The sequence below is a fragment of the Protopterus annectens genome, chromosome 6.part0 (genome assembly GCF_019279795.1).
Source record: "Protopterus annectens isolate FY-2018-M chromosome 6.part0, PAN1.0, whole genome shotgun sequence".
Taxonomy (NCBI): domain Eukaryota; kingdom Metazoa; phylum Chordata; order Ceratodontiformes; family Protopteridae; genus Protopterus; species Protopterus annectens.
The window spans coordinates 217,501-234,166 of record NC_056737.1 but is presented as its reverse complement, the minus strand read 5'-3'; the positions used below and the strand labels follow the sequence as shown (position 1 = coordinate 234,166).

The 16,666-nt window shown below is 39.8% G+C and overlaps 1 protein-coding gene across 3 annotated transcripts in view; it reads left to right on the top strand.

Moving 5' to 3' along the window:
* Nucleotides 1-16,666, top strand: part of RNASEH2C (ribonuclease H2 subunit C) — a 336,545-nt gene that overhangs the window by 120,174 nt on the left and 199,705 nt on the right. For all 3 annotated transcript variants that reach the window (XM_044073772.1, XM_044073771.1, XM_044073773.1), the window contains exon 3: nt 9,714-9,826. In XM_044073772.1, the coding sequence (XP_043929707.1) occupies nt 9,714-9,826 (113 nt within the window). The remainder of the gene's footprint in view (nt 1-9,713; nt 9,827-16,666) is intronic.

Below are 16,666 nucleotides of genomic sequence, written 5' to 3'. Positions count from 1 at the left end.
AGCAGAGCGGGAGGCTGTGGTTTAAAAAGTCCAAAGGGCTTTTCCAGGACTCGCATGGCAATGACTTCTCCCTGGGCAGAGGGGGAGGTAATAAATGGAAGACGCTGAGGAAGAGGCAGAGGTGGCCTGCAAAATCAGGGTTCCAGGGACTCCTTCCCTGGGAACTCCTATCAACACTACTGAAAGCAGGGCCAATTGCCATCCTCTGGAGGCAGTCGGGGGGTGATTATCCCTGCATCAACATGCCTAGCTAAGGTTAACAAAGGATCTTTGGATGCAGAGGATTATACAGTGTTACCTTTCTAGTTCAACCAAAGCCTACGACCAAAATCCTTGATATTCCACCCAGTCACAGGAAAGCAGCAGTCTTAGAAGTTCAGAAACTGCTCGACAAAAGTCATCCAAACAGTCCCTCCTGATGAAATAGTATCCAGAATTTACTCAAGGTTCTTTAGTGCCAGAGAGGACAGGGGGACTGAAGGCCAGTCTTGGATCTCCGCAGGAAATCAGTTCGGCAAACCAAATTTCGGATGGTCATAGTTTAATCGATCCTGCCCTTTTTGGAGAAGGATGATTGGATGTGCTTTTCCTCCTCTGCCTCTCATCCCCAAGGTACTCTTCAGGGTCAGACAAGAGAAGCCAAAAATGATTCTGATTGCCCCAGACTGGCCCCGCCAGCACTGGTACCCAATCCTAAAGAGCTTGTCCCAATGCCCAGCTTGGACACTACCTCAAGTACCTCACTTATTGACTCAACAAGACAGTCAGATACTGCACAGCCAACTCGGGACCCTAAACCTGGCAGCATGGCGAATAATGTAGCCATTCAAGACACACTTCTTTCTAAAGCAGTTATGGATGTTATTTTGGAGGCCAGGAGGCCTAGCACCAGAAAATCTTATGCAGAAAAATGGAAAAGATTCTGTGCTTGGAACCAGGCACAAGGTATTGACACGAATGTTCCAAATATTCCTCAGATTTAGCGATACTTAACTGAGATGCTGGATAAAGGCCTTTCCTTTTCATCCATTAAAATTCATGCCTCTGCCATTTCAGCTCACTACAATACAGAACCACCTATTTTTTCTCATCCATTAGTAAGGCAGTACCTCAGAGGGGCCAAAAACATAAGACCCCAAAGGAGAGCACCAATACCTGCATGGGACCTCAACTATGTCTTGGAAAAACTTACACTGTCTCCCTTTGAGCCAGCCTCTGCAGCTGATATAAAATTCTTATCCTGGAAAACAGCTCTGCTCCTAGCAATAACCTCCACTAGACGAGTCTCAGAGTTACAGGCACTCATGGCTGTGGAACCTTTCATCATTTTCCATCCTGATAGGGTTTCTCTGAGGACAAACCCTACATTTATGCCTAAGGTATTGACCAGTGTGGCCCTTAACCAAACAATTCACTTGCCTACCTTTTACCCGAACCCACAGAATAAGGGTGAGAGACTTCTGCGTTCTTTGGACATTCACAGACAGCCACGCTTCTAATTAGACAGAACCAAAGCTTTCAGAAAGACTGAACAGCTTCTAGTAGCATATGCTGCAGGATCACAAGGAAAAGCCTATCTCAAAGCAGACTATTTCCAAGTGGATAGGCCACTGCATTCATTTCTGCTATTCACGGCATGGCAAATCAGTACCTAGGGGCATTAGGCCACATTCCACCAGAGCAGCAGCCACTTCATCAGCCTTCCTCAGAGGAGTACCAACCAAAGACATCTTAGAGGCTGCAACTTGGAGTTCAGTGCATACTTTTACAAAGCACTACCACTTACCTCTCTATTCTAAATTCAGGGCAGGCTTTACCACTGCAGTTCTGCAGGGCCTGATAGCCTCTCCTAATCCTATTTAACTCCAGCCTCCCAACCATAGCTTTGGGATTCAACCCAATTGTAATGACTGCAACAGTGAAACACGATGAACATAGTACATTTGTGTACCTACCATAAATGTAGATGTTCGAGTGTATTCGCTGTTGCAGTCCAGGTTACCCTCCCTCCATCCCCCTTTTCCTTGTTGGGACTTGTCTGTACTTCTCTATTCTATGCAACCTATGTGGTGTATTTGCTTGTAGATCAAGGAAAAGTTGTTTTTTGGTTATGCATGCTTTTTGGCATTAGTGAGCCTACCATTTTAGGGGCACCTTACATCTGGGGCAAGAAAAACTGAAGAAAATGGCGTTTGCTGCATCTTTTATACCCCTGGTGCACTGACGTCAGGGAGGAGGCGACAGCAACCGACGCCAGACCTAGACGTTGAAACTCTGACTGACTGCGGATAGCCTGCCAGCAGGATAACCCAATTGTAATGACTGCAACAGTGAATACACTCGAACATCTACATTTATGGTAGGTACACAACTGTACTTTTTATCAAGTACAAAATAAAGCCAACTTTTCTTCAGTACCATACCAATTACAGGCTTTAATTTCTGAGTCCTTTATTTTCTTTGTCAATGGGTCTAAATGTAATTTAAATAAAGTTTAAAGCGAACACCTTGCCTGGTTCTTCTGTTCACACACAACTTGTCACAGAGGAGCCCACCCATTTTAATTTTTACCTCTGATCCCTCATGTAGCCTCCTAATTGGAATGCTGATCCTTCCATTACCCTACTTATAAAATGCCAGCTTATACTGTCAAATGCTTTCTGTGCATTAAGACCTACCAACAACAGTGGTATTTTCTTACATTCCATTTCCCTCTAGATAAACCCTGTTCTATTAATGTTAAATGCTTGCCTCCCCTCCATAAAACCACACAGATCCATATCTCTCAATTTTGGCTACACCTTTGCCATTCTTTTAGCTGTTATGGACATAAACACTTTATAATCATGGTTTAAAATTGTAATGGGCTTATATAAAACTGGGTCTGATGGGTCTTTATCAGTTTTAGGTATTACAGCCACCACACCTTTCTTCCAGGATGTTGGTGCTTCCCCTCCTTTTTAAAATACTGTTAAGAAAAACCTTCCAGACCTTTGTCACTTTCTTCCCTCCAAGCATCCAAACTTCCACAGGAAAATTCTCTATTTCTGAAGACTTTCATGCAGATTAATTACATATCACCATTTTTATGTCCTCTCCTCCTATTTTAACTGTTAATTGTTGAACCTCATGTACCTCTAACCTTGGCATATTTAAGTCTTTGACAAATATTTCCATTTGTGGTCTTTCTTGATTTCCACATTTCTCTGTTTTTGTTTTCAAATTTTCATAAAGTTTCCACAATATCTCTAATACTTCTACAGGATCTTGGTTGTTTTTCTTGTTACAGGCTCCCTAAGTTTAACAACAAACCTTTCTACTTTCTGTAGCCCAAGTCATTGTGCCAACATTTTTTGTGCTGTGGAGTTATCAAAAAGCAGTTGCTTAACTGCAGTCTTTCTAAACTATTGTATATTATCCAGGTACTCCCTTTTGTCTTCATCACTCTGTAATTCCTCTGCCTCCTCTTCTTCCACGTTTGTCAGCCCATCTAAAGAATTCTTATTTCTTGACCAGATCTCTTTTTCTTTTATTTCTACTCCATTTTTAAACTCTACTTTTATTTTATCCCACTCACTAGCTATAACTTTTGGAATATTTTCTATCTTTCCTAATAACTCCCAGATAATTTCCACTACCCATTCCTCTCTTAACAGGTAAGTAGGTAGGTGCCAGTGTCTCATCTTTAAATATTCTAGCCCAATTGTTGCACCTTGGGGAATAACATGTAAATTCTCCGAGTTCCTTTTACTGAATTCCTGTCTTTCATATAAAATATTTTCAAAATGTATTTAGAAACCTACCCTCTTTTTGTTATATTTTCCATTCTAGTCCCCCAGGTAAGTCCTCATTGTTGCAAATCAAAGTCCAGTCCCCACATATTCCCTGCTGAAAGCTAACTATTTCTCCCAAAATTTTTAAGTTCTAAAAATAGCAGTTTTAGTTGAAATATAATTACATGCCAGTGTAAACCTCATCCCTTGCCAGTAGCCCCTTACTACTACAAGTCTGTCATTATTATTTGCCCCCCATCTTCTATCACTACTGAAGCTCCCCTAGCATTTAACGTATGTACTCCTTTTTTAACACTTTGCATTTCTTAATACAAGTACTCTTTCCCTTTTGTCTGTACGTGTGAGACCATCCACATTCTAAGATACTTTTTGTTTTTGTTATAGTTGAAAAAAAGGTTAAGTACCACCTGTTCTATCATTGCAGAAATTTTCAGGCATCACAAGGATTGTGAACTGTTTGGCCTTTTAGTTTTGCATTAGAAGATGTTCCACTATCCTTTCTTCTTCATTTTGCAACCATTGTTTTGGGAGCTGCAAATAAATTGTGTGTGTGTGTGTGTGTGTGTGTGTGTGTGTGTGTGTGTGTGTGTGTGTGTGTGTGTGTGTGTTTTGGGGGAGTTCACTACAACTTTTGTCTACTTCTAAAAGATAGCAGTCAACACAACTTTTTTATAAATGAATAGCAGATCTATTACAATGAGACTGCATGCTTTGGTCAGTTCTGTGCCTATATTATCAGACCGTGTGTTAGTTCAAATAAATTATTTTAGTCAATGTACTTTCACAAAACAGCATTCCATCCACTGACGGCCTAATAATGCATAATCAGTTTAGCAATTCTAATGCAAGCTTGTATTTTCTGTGAAAGTAAGTAGAAACGAGCGTGTTTTGAAAACAGAACAGTTAAAGCTATAAAGCATCAATGTTTCAGTAATCAATGTACACGAAAACTGCAACAGTTCATCCAAACTATAGTAGTGTTTCAAGTAATATGTTAGAATATCAGCAAAGTTTCCATGTGGAATTTGATGCAGTACTGATTGCCCAGTTTTACTAGGAAGCAAAGTTAATAATTCTCCGAGGCAAAAAATGTGAACAATTTAAGGAAAAAAATTTGGACCTTGTATGATGTAACCACTTTTCATGTCTTTTTGTAAAGGCAGCAGTGTCACAAAATACCAAAAGTGATTAGAAACTGCATTATTTTCATACATCAGGAATATGTTAACCCTTTATATGTGATGGTCAGTACTTGCTCTTGTTAACCACTTCATTGGCTTTTTATTAAGAACATTTTATTCAGTTATTTTTGCTGTGGCAGTGTGTGCTTTGATCCATGCATTTATGAAACTTGAAGGAAAGGCTTCCTTTGACAGGGCTTGCTTTGTTTTCTTCCTCCTTGTATTTTGTTTTTATCTGCAGCCTTGGGACTGTTCCAGTATTTACTGCAAGAGACTTCAAGAATTAAAATGGAAAACTAGCCACTGTAATGTTGAGGCTTCATTGTGTAGCTCTGTAGGGCTTCCTGCCCACCTGATGCCTTTTTGGAATGTTGCCACAGTGACTGCTTTTCTTAATTCCTAGAGGCTCATGATGCATCTTTTATCAGTGGTAAAGTCTATTGAGGTAGCTGTGAATTTGAATATTGGGTGACAGGATGAAATTGTAAGGCATGTATAGGTGCCACCCATTTTATGCTCCATCTTGAGAGCTGTGGCAAAATGAGTGACAACACTGTTTAAAACTGCTGAAAGCTGGAATCTAGATATCTACCGGTGTCTAGTCCTATGACATGGATCCACTGCAAGAGATGTCTTCAGAGAGTTGACATTAACCACTGATCATTTTATCAAGACTCATTAGCATACATTGAAACGGATGTACTTTATATAATCGTTAATCCACTTACTCAAAATTTATAATGTCGAGACCACTTTATCAAAACAAAATATTATTGACACCTGGAACATTGCAGTTTCACTCTGGGGAAACTAACTACTTGTCCACCAACACAGAAAAGGCAAACTGAAGCAAATCAAACCCACCTATGTGGGGGGCTGTATCCCCATACATCCCTCTAACTAAATATACCAACTCCAAGATCGCACTATAGTGGAGAAAAGGGCAAAGTTCACCATGGTGGCCCAGTGGTTAGTTTCCCAGAGTGAAACTGCGATGTTCCGGGTGTTCTGTAATATTTAGTTTCAATAAAGTGGTGTCTACTTTATGAATTTCGAGTAAGTGATTTTACGATTATCAAAAGTAGATCCACAAACATATTGTTACACAATCATCTCTTATGCTCTCTTACACTGTCTGCCATTCTGTTATAAGAAAATTATATACGTATTCCTAGAGAAAGGTCTAAAGACTATCTGATCTTGAGTTCCAAACATTCTCTTATGAGTAGCAGACTTCCTTTTTTCTAGCTACTGTATTTAACCTTACCAATATATATTTTGTTTTTTTTTTTTTCTTAAGAAAACATCTTAGTTGATACTATGTATGTACAGCATAACGTATTTGTATCAGAAAGCTATTCCAGTCACCTCATTAAGTAACTAACACAGTATTTGGAATTCTGTTCATTTTGTTCTACAAGAGTCTTCCTCCATAAAAAAAGCTGGCAAGGTGGTGTGAGGGCACTTGCCCTGTTAGTAGGTCTTTAAAGGAAATGCAGTGGTAGATGTACAGCTATCCAGTCACAGTTCCTGTTGACTGTTTTGCTTTTGTCTTGCATGGCGTATATAATTTTGTTTACCTATGTGAAATTTGTTAGGGTGATTATTAGGTGCCTCTAGTTTACTCACTGAAGGAATGAAGAAGCATGGGGAACACTTCTAGCTATATGGACAGGTATATTACACTGGGAAAAATAAAGATGGAATCTGGCAGTGCCACCTATGTGAACAAGTACATTACATTGGGAAAATGAAGATGGTACTGGGCACTCTGCCAGTTGTTTGAACAAGTATAATACACTGGGAAAATGATGGCATTGGGCACTGTACCAGGTATGTGAACAGGTATATTACATTGGGAAAATGAAGATGGCATTGAGCGCTGTGCCAGCTATGTGGACAGGTATATTACACTGGGACAATGAAGATGCCATCGGGCACGTTGCTAACTATGTGGATAGGTATATTATTCTAGGAAAAATGATTGCATCAGACAGTCTGCCGGCTATGTGGACAGGTATATTACACTGGGAAAGTGAAGATGGCATTGAGTACTCTGCCAGTTATGTGAACATTCTGGGGAAAATGAAGGTGGCATCAGGCACTGTGCCAGTTGTATGAACAGGTACAGTAGATATAAAAAGTGTACACATCCCTGTTAAAATGCCAGGTTTTTGTGATATAAAAAAATAAGACCACAAAAAATCATTTTGAAACCTTTCCCACCTTTAATGTGACCTTTTAAACCTGTACAGTCTAATTGAAAAACAAATATGTTAGGGTAAAAACTAAACGTACAATAAGCTGGTTGCATAAGTGTGCACACCCTTAAATTAATACTTTGTTGAAGCACCTTTCGATTTATTTACAGCGTTTGGTCTTCTTGGGTAGGAGTTTATCAGCATGGCACATTTTGACTTGGCAGTATTTGCCCACTCTTCCTTGCAAAAGTACTCCAAATCTGTCAGATTGCGATGACATCTCTTGTGCACAGCCCTCTTCAGGTCACCCCACAGATTTTCTATTGGATTTAGGTCTGGACTCTGGCTGGGCCATTCCAAAACTTTAATTTTCTTCTGGTGAAGCCATTCTTTTGTTGATTTGGATGTATGTTTGGGGTCATTGTCGTGTTGAAAGGTGAAATTCCTCTTCATCTTCAGCTTTCTAGCAGACGCCTGAAGGTTTTGGGCCAAAAGTGACTGGTATTTGGAACTGTTCATAATTCCCTCCACCTTGACTAAAGCCCCAGTTCCAGCTGAAGAAAAGCAACCCCAAAGCATGATACTGCCACCACCATGCTTCACCGTGGGAATGGTAATCTTTTGGTGACGTGAAGTGTTGTTTTTGTGCCAAACGTACCTCTTGGAATTGTGGCCAAAAAGTTCAACCTTGGTCTCATCAGACCATAACACATTTTCCCAAGTACTTTTGGGAGACTTGATGTATTGTTTTGCAAATTTCAGTTGGGCCTGGCTGTTTTTCTGTGTAAGAAACGGCTTCCGTCTTGCAACCCTACCCCATAGTCCAGACATATGGAGAATACGGGAGATTGTTGTCACATGTAGTGCACAACCAGTACTTGCCAGAAATTCCTGCAGCTCTTTCAGTGTTGCTGTAGGTCTCTTGGCAGCCTCCCAGGCCAGTTTTCGTCTTGTCTTTTCATCAATTTTGGAGGGACGTCCAGTTCTTTGCAACATCACTGTTGTCCCATATTTTCTCCACTTTTTGATGACCGTCTTCACTGTGTTCCATGGTATATCCAGTGCTGTGGAAACTTTTTTTTTTTTTTTTTTTTATCCTTCTCCTGACTGATACCTTTCAACAGTGAGATCCCTTTGATGCTTTGTAAGCTGCCTGCGAACCATGGCCTTTGCTGTAGCAGGCAACTGAGTAAATGTCAGGAAAATCTACTAGGACAGCTGAACTTTATTTGTGGTTAATCAGAGTCTCTTTAATTGATGGCAGGTGTGTACCCAAGAAGACTGAACGCTGTAATTATATCAAAAGGTGCTTCAACAAAGTATTAGTTTAAGGATGTGCACATTTATGCAACCAGCTTATTGTACATTTTTTATTTTTTATATTTGTCCCCCAACAGATTTGTTTGTTTTTCAATTGAATTGTACAGGTTATAAGTCACATTAAAGGTGGGAAAAATTGTGGAATTATTTATTGTGGTCTCATTTTTTTTATATCACAAAAACCTGGCATTTTAACAGGGGTGTGTACACTTTTTATATCCACTGTATATTACATAGGGGAAAAGAAAACTGCGTTGGGTTCCCTCTCAGCTGTGTTAACAGGCACATTACACTGTCATATGAAAAGCTCACATGTGAGTTCTACTGCCTGTGCACCAGGGCAGCTTTGTTAATATTACAATGAACAGACATGCCATGACATAGTGAATGTAACACAACGTCCCATTTTTTTATTTTTTTAATGTTCTGTTTTTCAGATATGTACAGTAGTGACTGTACTATTAAATCAATGCACTGAAATTGTTGGACTAGTTAAAATGGCATGAAGAGTATAATTTGCTCAAAAGAACATGAACATATGGTCTGCAGTATTAGTTAACCATTTTAATTAATGTGTAATTTACATTTTCCTTGGTGTAGTCTCCCTTCATGCCCACAGTATTGTTCTAGAGGTAAGTAGCAGTGAATGTATTTTTTATTTAGATGAATTGTCAAATGTGTTTGGAAGGTAGAAGCATCTTTTATGGTTAAAAATGGTGTAGTGGGAAATTGTATGCTAGTTCGTGAATCTCTTCTCTGGCGCTGTAAAATGTTAAGGACTGATTGTTATGTAGTTTTTCACATCTACCAGGATGACTGCTTTTAACAGCAGATGCTCTGGTATCAACAGAAATTGAAAGTCGGAATTTTACCTGAAGCAATGAGTAACACAGAAATCTTTTAGAAGTATGTGAACACACAGGCTGGGATGAAAATGTCTCCACCCCCAACCCCCATTGTGGTAGTTTTGGCCAGAAGGTCCTAACTGGTTCTTGTAGGAACATATTCTGTAATGCTACCTGATAGTTTCCTTCACCTTAAGATTGAGTCTGATCTGATGTACTTTACTGATTGGTATTTAACTTTTTTCCCCTCCTACATGTTGTAGGTAATGTACAGTGTATTGCATACCACACATCCACCTGCATTGTCTGATGTAAAAATTATGTAGTACTATGTTAGCTTCCTCAGCTAACCATTGTTACCTCTGCTTCCAGAGATGTTGGTATCATTCCGTGGACGAAGTTTAAAAGGTGAAGAGGTCACTATACCTAAAGGATATGTTGGTCTGGTTTTGAAAGAGGATCATAAGCCATATTCTGAAGAGGAGGTAGGTGATACTTTAACACATGTGATCATCGGAGTTTAAAAAAAAGGAGAATTATTCTGCAGCTTCATCCAAAGTTTGAGATGTCTGCAGCATTTTATTTGCTTATCTTTATGATTAGAAACAGCCGTGTCATCAGATTTCAAGAAAATGGTTGCATACATAGACAAACAAAATGCAATGCATGGATAGATAATGATAACAGAAGAGGAAATGTGTTTTGCAGTTTTGCATACAACATTCCATTTCAGTGTTTTGCACAGACTCTTAATCCTCAGATGAGGTTATCCAGGAGCATGCATCTTTCCAAGACTGGTTTGGAAATACCATTGCCAAATAGTAAATCTACCTGTGTTTATGGATCAGCTACTTATCTGTCTTCTCATAGCTCGTAGTTTCTTCCTTACGACAGATGGTCTGCTATGGGAGCTGTTATTTAGTACCCTACAGCACCTGGAGGGATAAAATAATTATATAGATATATAGATATATAGATATATATATATATATATATATATATATATATATATATATATATATATATATATATATATATATATATATATATATATATATATATGTATGTATATGTTTAACTACAGTTGCAATTAGATTTTTTGATCTGTGTCAGGACTGTAAGTTGACAAGAAAATAAGAACTAAAGTGAAGGAAGAATCTAGTGATAGAGCTGAGTTTGCAGAAACATTATTAGCAGATATTTAGTTGTACACAGAGACTGGTAAAGGGATGCAAATATCTGAAGAAGATGATGGTATCTAGGAAGATCAGAATTGAGGGATGAGAAAAAAGGGGTCAAAATGGAGTAAACAAGTGATTGTTCAGAACAATTTGGCTATGTGCTTAAATGATGCAGCAAGTTAACAGCAATTACTTTTAGGGACTTGAGGGTGAGAATATAGTGTGACCCCCCCCCCCCTACATACCTCTCAGCTGTCAAGATTGTCAAATGTCTCTCACTTGCCTATTTTCCCCCTATCCCTTGTATATATATATAAAAAAAAAAAAATTGGCAAATCACTTAGGATTTGAGTCGGTCAACAATGCCGTACATTAGAGACCGTAGATTAGAGTTTCATGCTTCTTATTGTTCAGAAAATGCATGTTGATGCAAAACTTGTTCTGTTAACTTTTTAAATGAATTAAAGGAATTAAAATTAGTCCCCAGTTATTTTTGGCTTTGTCCAGACTTATTGAGAAAAGAAGTTGGGAAGTATGTAGCATAGCTGCACATCAACCATGAATCAACTTACGGTGAAAATAGTTCCATATGGTTTTCTTGAGTGTTTAAAGTTTAGCATTTTCCTGATTCAGGTGAGGAAGGTATTCCACATTTTACCAAAGGCATTAATCATCAAGTCTGCTAATAAAATCTGGAACTTGGAATAGTTTAGAACTAGCTGACCTCAATTTATGGGTGGGAGTGTACCAGTTCATGTTTGGCACAGTGCCTGGACATTCAGGAAGAGAAGTTTGTATGCAGGTTTGAGATAGTTTATATGAATGATGCAAAGGCAAGCCAGTTTGTCTAGATGCATGAGAATTTATTTGGGTAGGGTGTTCTGATGCAAAATGTGATGCTCTTTTATATGGCTGCTACATTTTACTGGCCAGAAAAGAACTGAGATGGGTGTGTATACTTGTTGCTTATAGCTGTCTTGGTAGAAAGTATATTCTGTCTGTAACAATGCAAGTGAGAAGGGTCATAAGTGATCAGCCTGTATAAAGAGCACAGATTTTCTTTGGTTTGTTTTTAATACATCAGTTTGTAAATGAAGATCAGACTTTGGCTAGGTGTGGCGATACGACACAGTAATTTAAAAGCACCATCAGTCTTCTATGGATTTGAAAATCTAGAAACCGGGCAGAACCACTGCCACAATAATGAAGTTGTTTTATTCAACAGCACATATTCCACCGACAGTGTTTGCACCATCTTTCATACTCTGTTACAGACCTTATCAGCATAACAGTGTTATGCAAGAAATTATTTAAATAAACATGACAGCAAATCACATGGTCAAATGTAACTAACACAGTGATACAGCTTTAAAGGAACATTGGAAGGGGAACATTTAAATAAGCAAAAAACATATACACAAATATAAATAACTAAAAACAAATGTAAAACCCTTCTATTTTAACTAATATTTAAAATTCAAGTTGTTCAAAGCCTGGCTTGTATTAGACTCTGAAAAGTTTGCCAAAAATATTCCCTACAATCCAACATGTTCTTTAAGCCCCCACATGTTGGTACTATTTTGGCTCACTTAAGCACAGTTATACTTTTGATAGCATTAGAGCCTTCATTAAATACCAACACCATGGATATAGTTTGGTCCATAATGGTGTGGTCTACTCTTTGTCAGTTAAAAAAAAAAAAATCTGTAAACTTGGCTGTTTAAATATTGCCAAGTGTTTGGTTATACATATTTCATTCTTTTTTTAGGATGCATACTGGTGACGTGCAAGAAAATTATAACTTGATCTGGGTTTTCTACATAAACTGATGGTGATTCCAACATCACCCTTTTTTTTGCTCATCACAACATCCAGAAACACAGTAGAATTATATCTACATTTGGTGCCGGTACCAGCAATTCAATAATCTTATTCAAAAACCGAGTGAGCATATCTAGCTCACATAAGTGGAGTTTTCAAATGAAAAACAAACGATCAGTAACATAAGAATGCTTCACACTTGTATTTGGCCACTTTGGCCAGAATGACAATCTGCAGTTAGCTGGTGCTGCTGTTTCACACAAGCTCCTACAAATCAACCCCCCCCCCCCCCCAGATAGGGCACCCCATCTTGCGACCACAGCTGTCAGAGCATTTGTCCACCTGAGGTGTGCCAGCCCTGCATCATCCATTGCATTCCCAATTGCAGGGATTTTTAATATGTCCTAGTGCTTTCCCAAGGGGAGGGATGTGCAGTGGCATAAGCATGCATTATTCGGCACTCTTGCCCATGACACATTGATGTCCACTCTCATCTCTGTACACATGGTTGATTGAGACACTAACGCTGCTTTTTAGCCTTCCTCTGTAGAGCAGCACTGTGCCTCAGAAACCCACTCCTCCTTTCCAATGTAGGTTAACTTGGATATTTGCTGTTCAAGTCTACCCATGGTCAGGTCTACAACTTCCCAGTTTTCTAATCATTCCTCGGTCACCAGTGTCATGGACTGTGCCAGGTGGTTGGAAAAACTTAGCATTTTTCTATAGTTATCCGGTATAAAGTTAAATATCCTACGGTTACCTGTAAGGGCTGTCTGAGCCAGTCACGTCTCAGATTAGAAATATCGCTGTGGAATCCTTTTCTGTTGTGCAGTTCTGGCTACCAATGCCATGTTAGTGTCTGTGGTGAAGCAAAGGTATTCTTCTTATCCAGCTGCTAGGGAGCATAGATGTTCTTCGTGTTTCACTGTTGCAGTCATTACATTTGGGTAATCTGCTGGCAGATTGCCTTCAGTCGGCCTGATTAACAAAGTCTTGGGTCCTGTGTCGGTTGCTGTCCCTTCTTCCATGACGTCAGGTGTATAAAATATGCAGCTGATGCCATTACATCAGTCTTTCATGCCGCGCGGTGCCCGAAGCAGAAGCAGTTTGGAAGTGCCGGTTGGCCGACTCATAAAATTTTCATTTTCAAGTTTCAGAACCGAAGTCTTCAACTAAAAGCTAAGTACCCCGTTGGGGAAACTTTCTTGCTCCTTACCGATGTCAGTAAAAGTTAATAATTGCATTACTTGTGGGAAGCAAATACCTCATAAGGTTTTTCATTTGTACTGTATTCCTTGCCTAGGCTTTGATCATAACGTACCTTGCTGTCGGTTTTGTGCTAAATTTAATCAACACACTATTAAACATCGGTATATTTTTGCTTCTAAATATTTTGGCTCAAGATTTAATTATCCAGAAATGTTGTCTGTTAGCAATCCTGCTACCGGAATACCTAAAAAACGCAAAGAAAAAGACAGAGACAGACTGTCGAGTTCCAAAGCTGACAATGACGCTTCTCCTAAGCCAGTCGTCAGTTCGCCAGTACTCGGTGAGGTGCTTTCGCAGAACCTGATACCCGCTACTTCTGATTTGGAGTCCGGTATGCCGTGAGATGCTTCAGTTATGGAACCCACGGTTGTCTCTACCTTAGATGGGTCCAGAGCCACTGTGCAGGCACCGGCTTCTGAGGGTGTTTTCAGGCCTACAGATTTGTATATTAGACTGACGCCATCTTCAAAACTAAGGCCAAAATCTAAATCTTTGTCTAAAAAATTGACGCCTGGGCCACATGTGCAGGCCCCTATGCCTAAAAAACAAATGATCAAAGTGGTTGAAGATTTAATTACTCTGATCAGGGGTAGCCAACCCCCTCCTTCTAAGAGGCCTAGGCAAGACATTGATTATGAATCTTCTGAACCGGATTCTATTTCTTCTGACTCTTCTAATGAACAGGATTTGTCTATTCTTACTTATGAGGACTCTGATGCAGAAGATTCCATTCCTTCTGCTTCTCCCTCTGAGGATTTTTCTTTTGGGGAAACTTGACATACCTTAAGGGAACATTTCCACTGGGAAAGTCAGGATTTCTCTGAATCTAAAAAGAGACTTGGGGATTTTCTTCTTCTTCCTCAGCATAGGCCTTTGGCTATACCTCCTGTTCTAGACATTGTTGATGATGATTTTTCAGACTCTAGTGTGGCACCTGATTCTCTGCCTCCGGCTCCTTGTAAGCCAGACAGATACTACAGGGTTCCTGACTCCCACAAATTCCTTTTCAAAAATCCTATTGCTGATCCTGAAACCATTTCTCAGTGTCCCAAGGGCATTAAGGCCTCTACTGCTAAAAATCCTACCCCTTCTGATAGAGATTCCAGGGCACTGGATAGATGGGGTAAGAAGGTTTACACTTCTGTAACCTTGGCAATCAGGGCTTTAAACTGTCAGTTTCATATGCTTAAATATCAACAGCATATCATGGGACTACTTAAACAGAAAATGATGTTAATTTCTGACTGTGTGGAAAATAAAGATTTACAGGATTTATTACATTCAGCTGAACAAGTTGGAAAACATACTTTGCAGTGTGGTTTTGATTCCTTGGAGGCCTCTTGCAGGGCTGCTATAACTGGATCTGTGTTAAGAAGGCATGGTTGGCTCAAAGAGCAAACTCTGCCTGATCATGTTAAAGCAAAATTGTTGGATGCTCCTTTACAACAGGACCGTCTCTTTGGTAATGAGGCTGAACAAGTGTTAAAAAAGATGGAAGATAAAGCTAAATCTATGCAAACTGTGAAATATTTCTTACAAGTGCAACCTCCAAGATTTAGTTGGCACTGGCCTACTAAGAACTGGTCCTTTCCAGTCCCTTCAAGAGCTGATCAAGTCAAATCCAGACATTCCAAAGGCTCCAGGTTTCAGTCACAAGGAACTTTTAGGATAAAACAATGGGGTGCCTCCACCTCCAAATCTGGAAACAGCAAGGCACCTCCCTGTGGTAAACGGTCTCAATGACTTCCCTCTACACTCGCCAAGCACTTAACCTTTAGCCGCCCCTTTGGGGGGAAAACTGGCACTTCATGCATGAAACTGGCAACTTATTACCCAGGACAAATTGGTTTTAAATATAGTATCCCAGGGATACAGATTTCATTTCCACACGTTGCTAATCCCAAACGGATGGCTAGACCTGCCCCCAAATCAGTGGGCAGAGTCTCAGAAACAGGTTCTGTCCCTCATGAACATGGAGCTGTTCAACCAGTACCAGAAGAGGAAAAGGGACAAGGTTTCTATTCAAGACTTTTTCCTGGTACCCAGAAAAGTCAAATCATGGTGCCCAATTCTGGACTTATCCACTCTAAATGCATTTCTGGACATTCCAAAATTCAAGATGCTGACTCTTCAACAGTTACTACCTATGCTAGGCAACGATGCCTGGTTGGTAACTCTAGACTTAAAAGAGGCTTACCTGCATATCCCAATCAGGGAATCTTGCAGAAGATGCCTCCGTTTCAAAGCAGACTACTTAACATTACCAGTTCTCTGCACTGCACTTTGGCTTATCTATTGCGCCTAGGGTCTTCACAAAGTGCCTGGCTCCATTAATTGCATTTTGCAGGCAAAGAAATATTCAAATATATCCATACTTGGACGATTGTCTAATTCAGGCAGAAAACAAGGACATTCTTCTAAAGCATCTGGCGTTTGTAAAAAGGGTTCTAACTTGTCTAGGGTACACCATAAACAAAAAGAAATTGCAACTGGTGCCCTCAAAAAATTACATTCCTGTGTGCAAGCTTGAATACAATTGCCCAGATGACTTAACTTATGCCAGAAAAGCAAATTCAATTGGTGACTGACTTCAAACAGGTGTTCACAAAAACCCTGCTATCTGCAAGACAAATTCTGCAAGCCTTGGGGCTCATGGCCTCCTGCATTCTTCTAATTCCATTTGCAAGACTGCATATGAGGAAACTTCAGTGGTACTTAAAAAGTTTATGGAGTCAACATTGTCACAGCCTGGAAACAATGATTCCTATCATACCTTGCCTGCAATTAGGGTTCCTATGGTGGGCAGAGGCCTGCCACCAAAACAAGGGACTGCCATTCACTCCACCCCCTGCCGCCCAAACCCTAACTACAGACGTATCAGACTATGCTTGGGGGGCTCATCTGGCAGGGAAGTGTATTCAGGGCAAATGGAGCCCAAACCAAATGCACCTTCATATCAATCAGAAAGAGATGCTAGCTGTACAGAATGCACTGACAGCCTTCAAGGACTACCTTCATCCAGGACAATTAATGATAAAGACAGACAACACCACA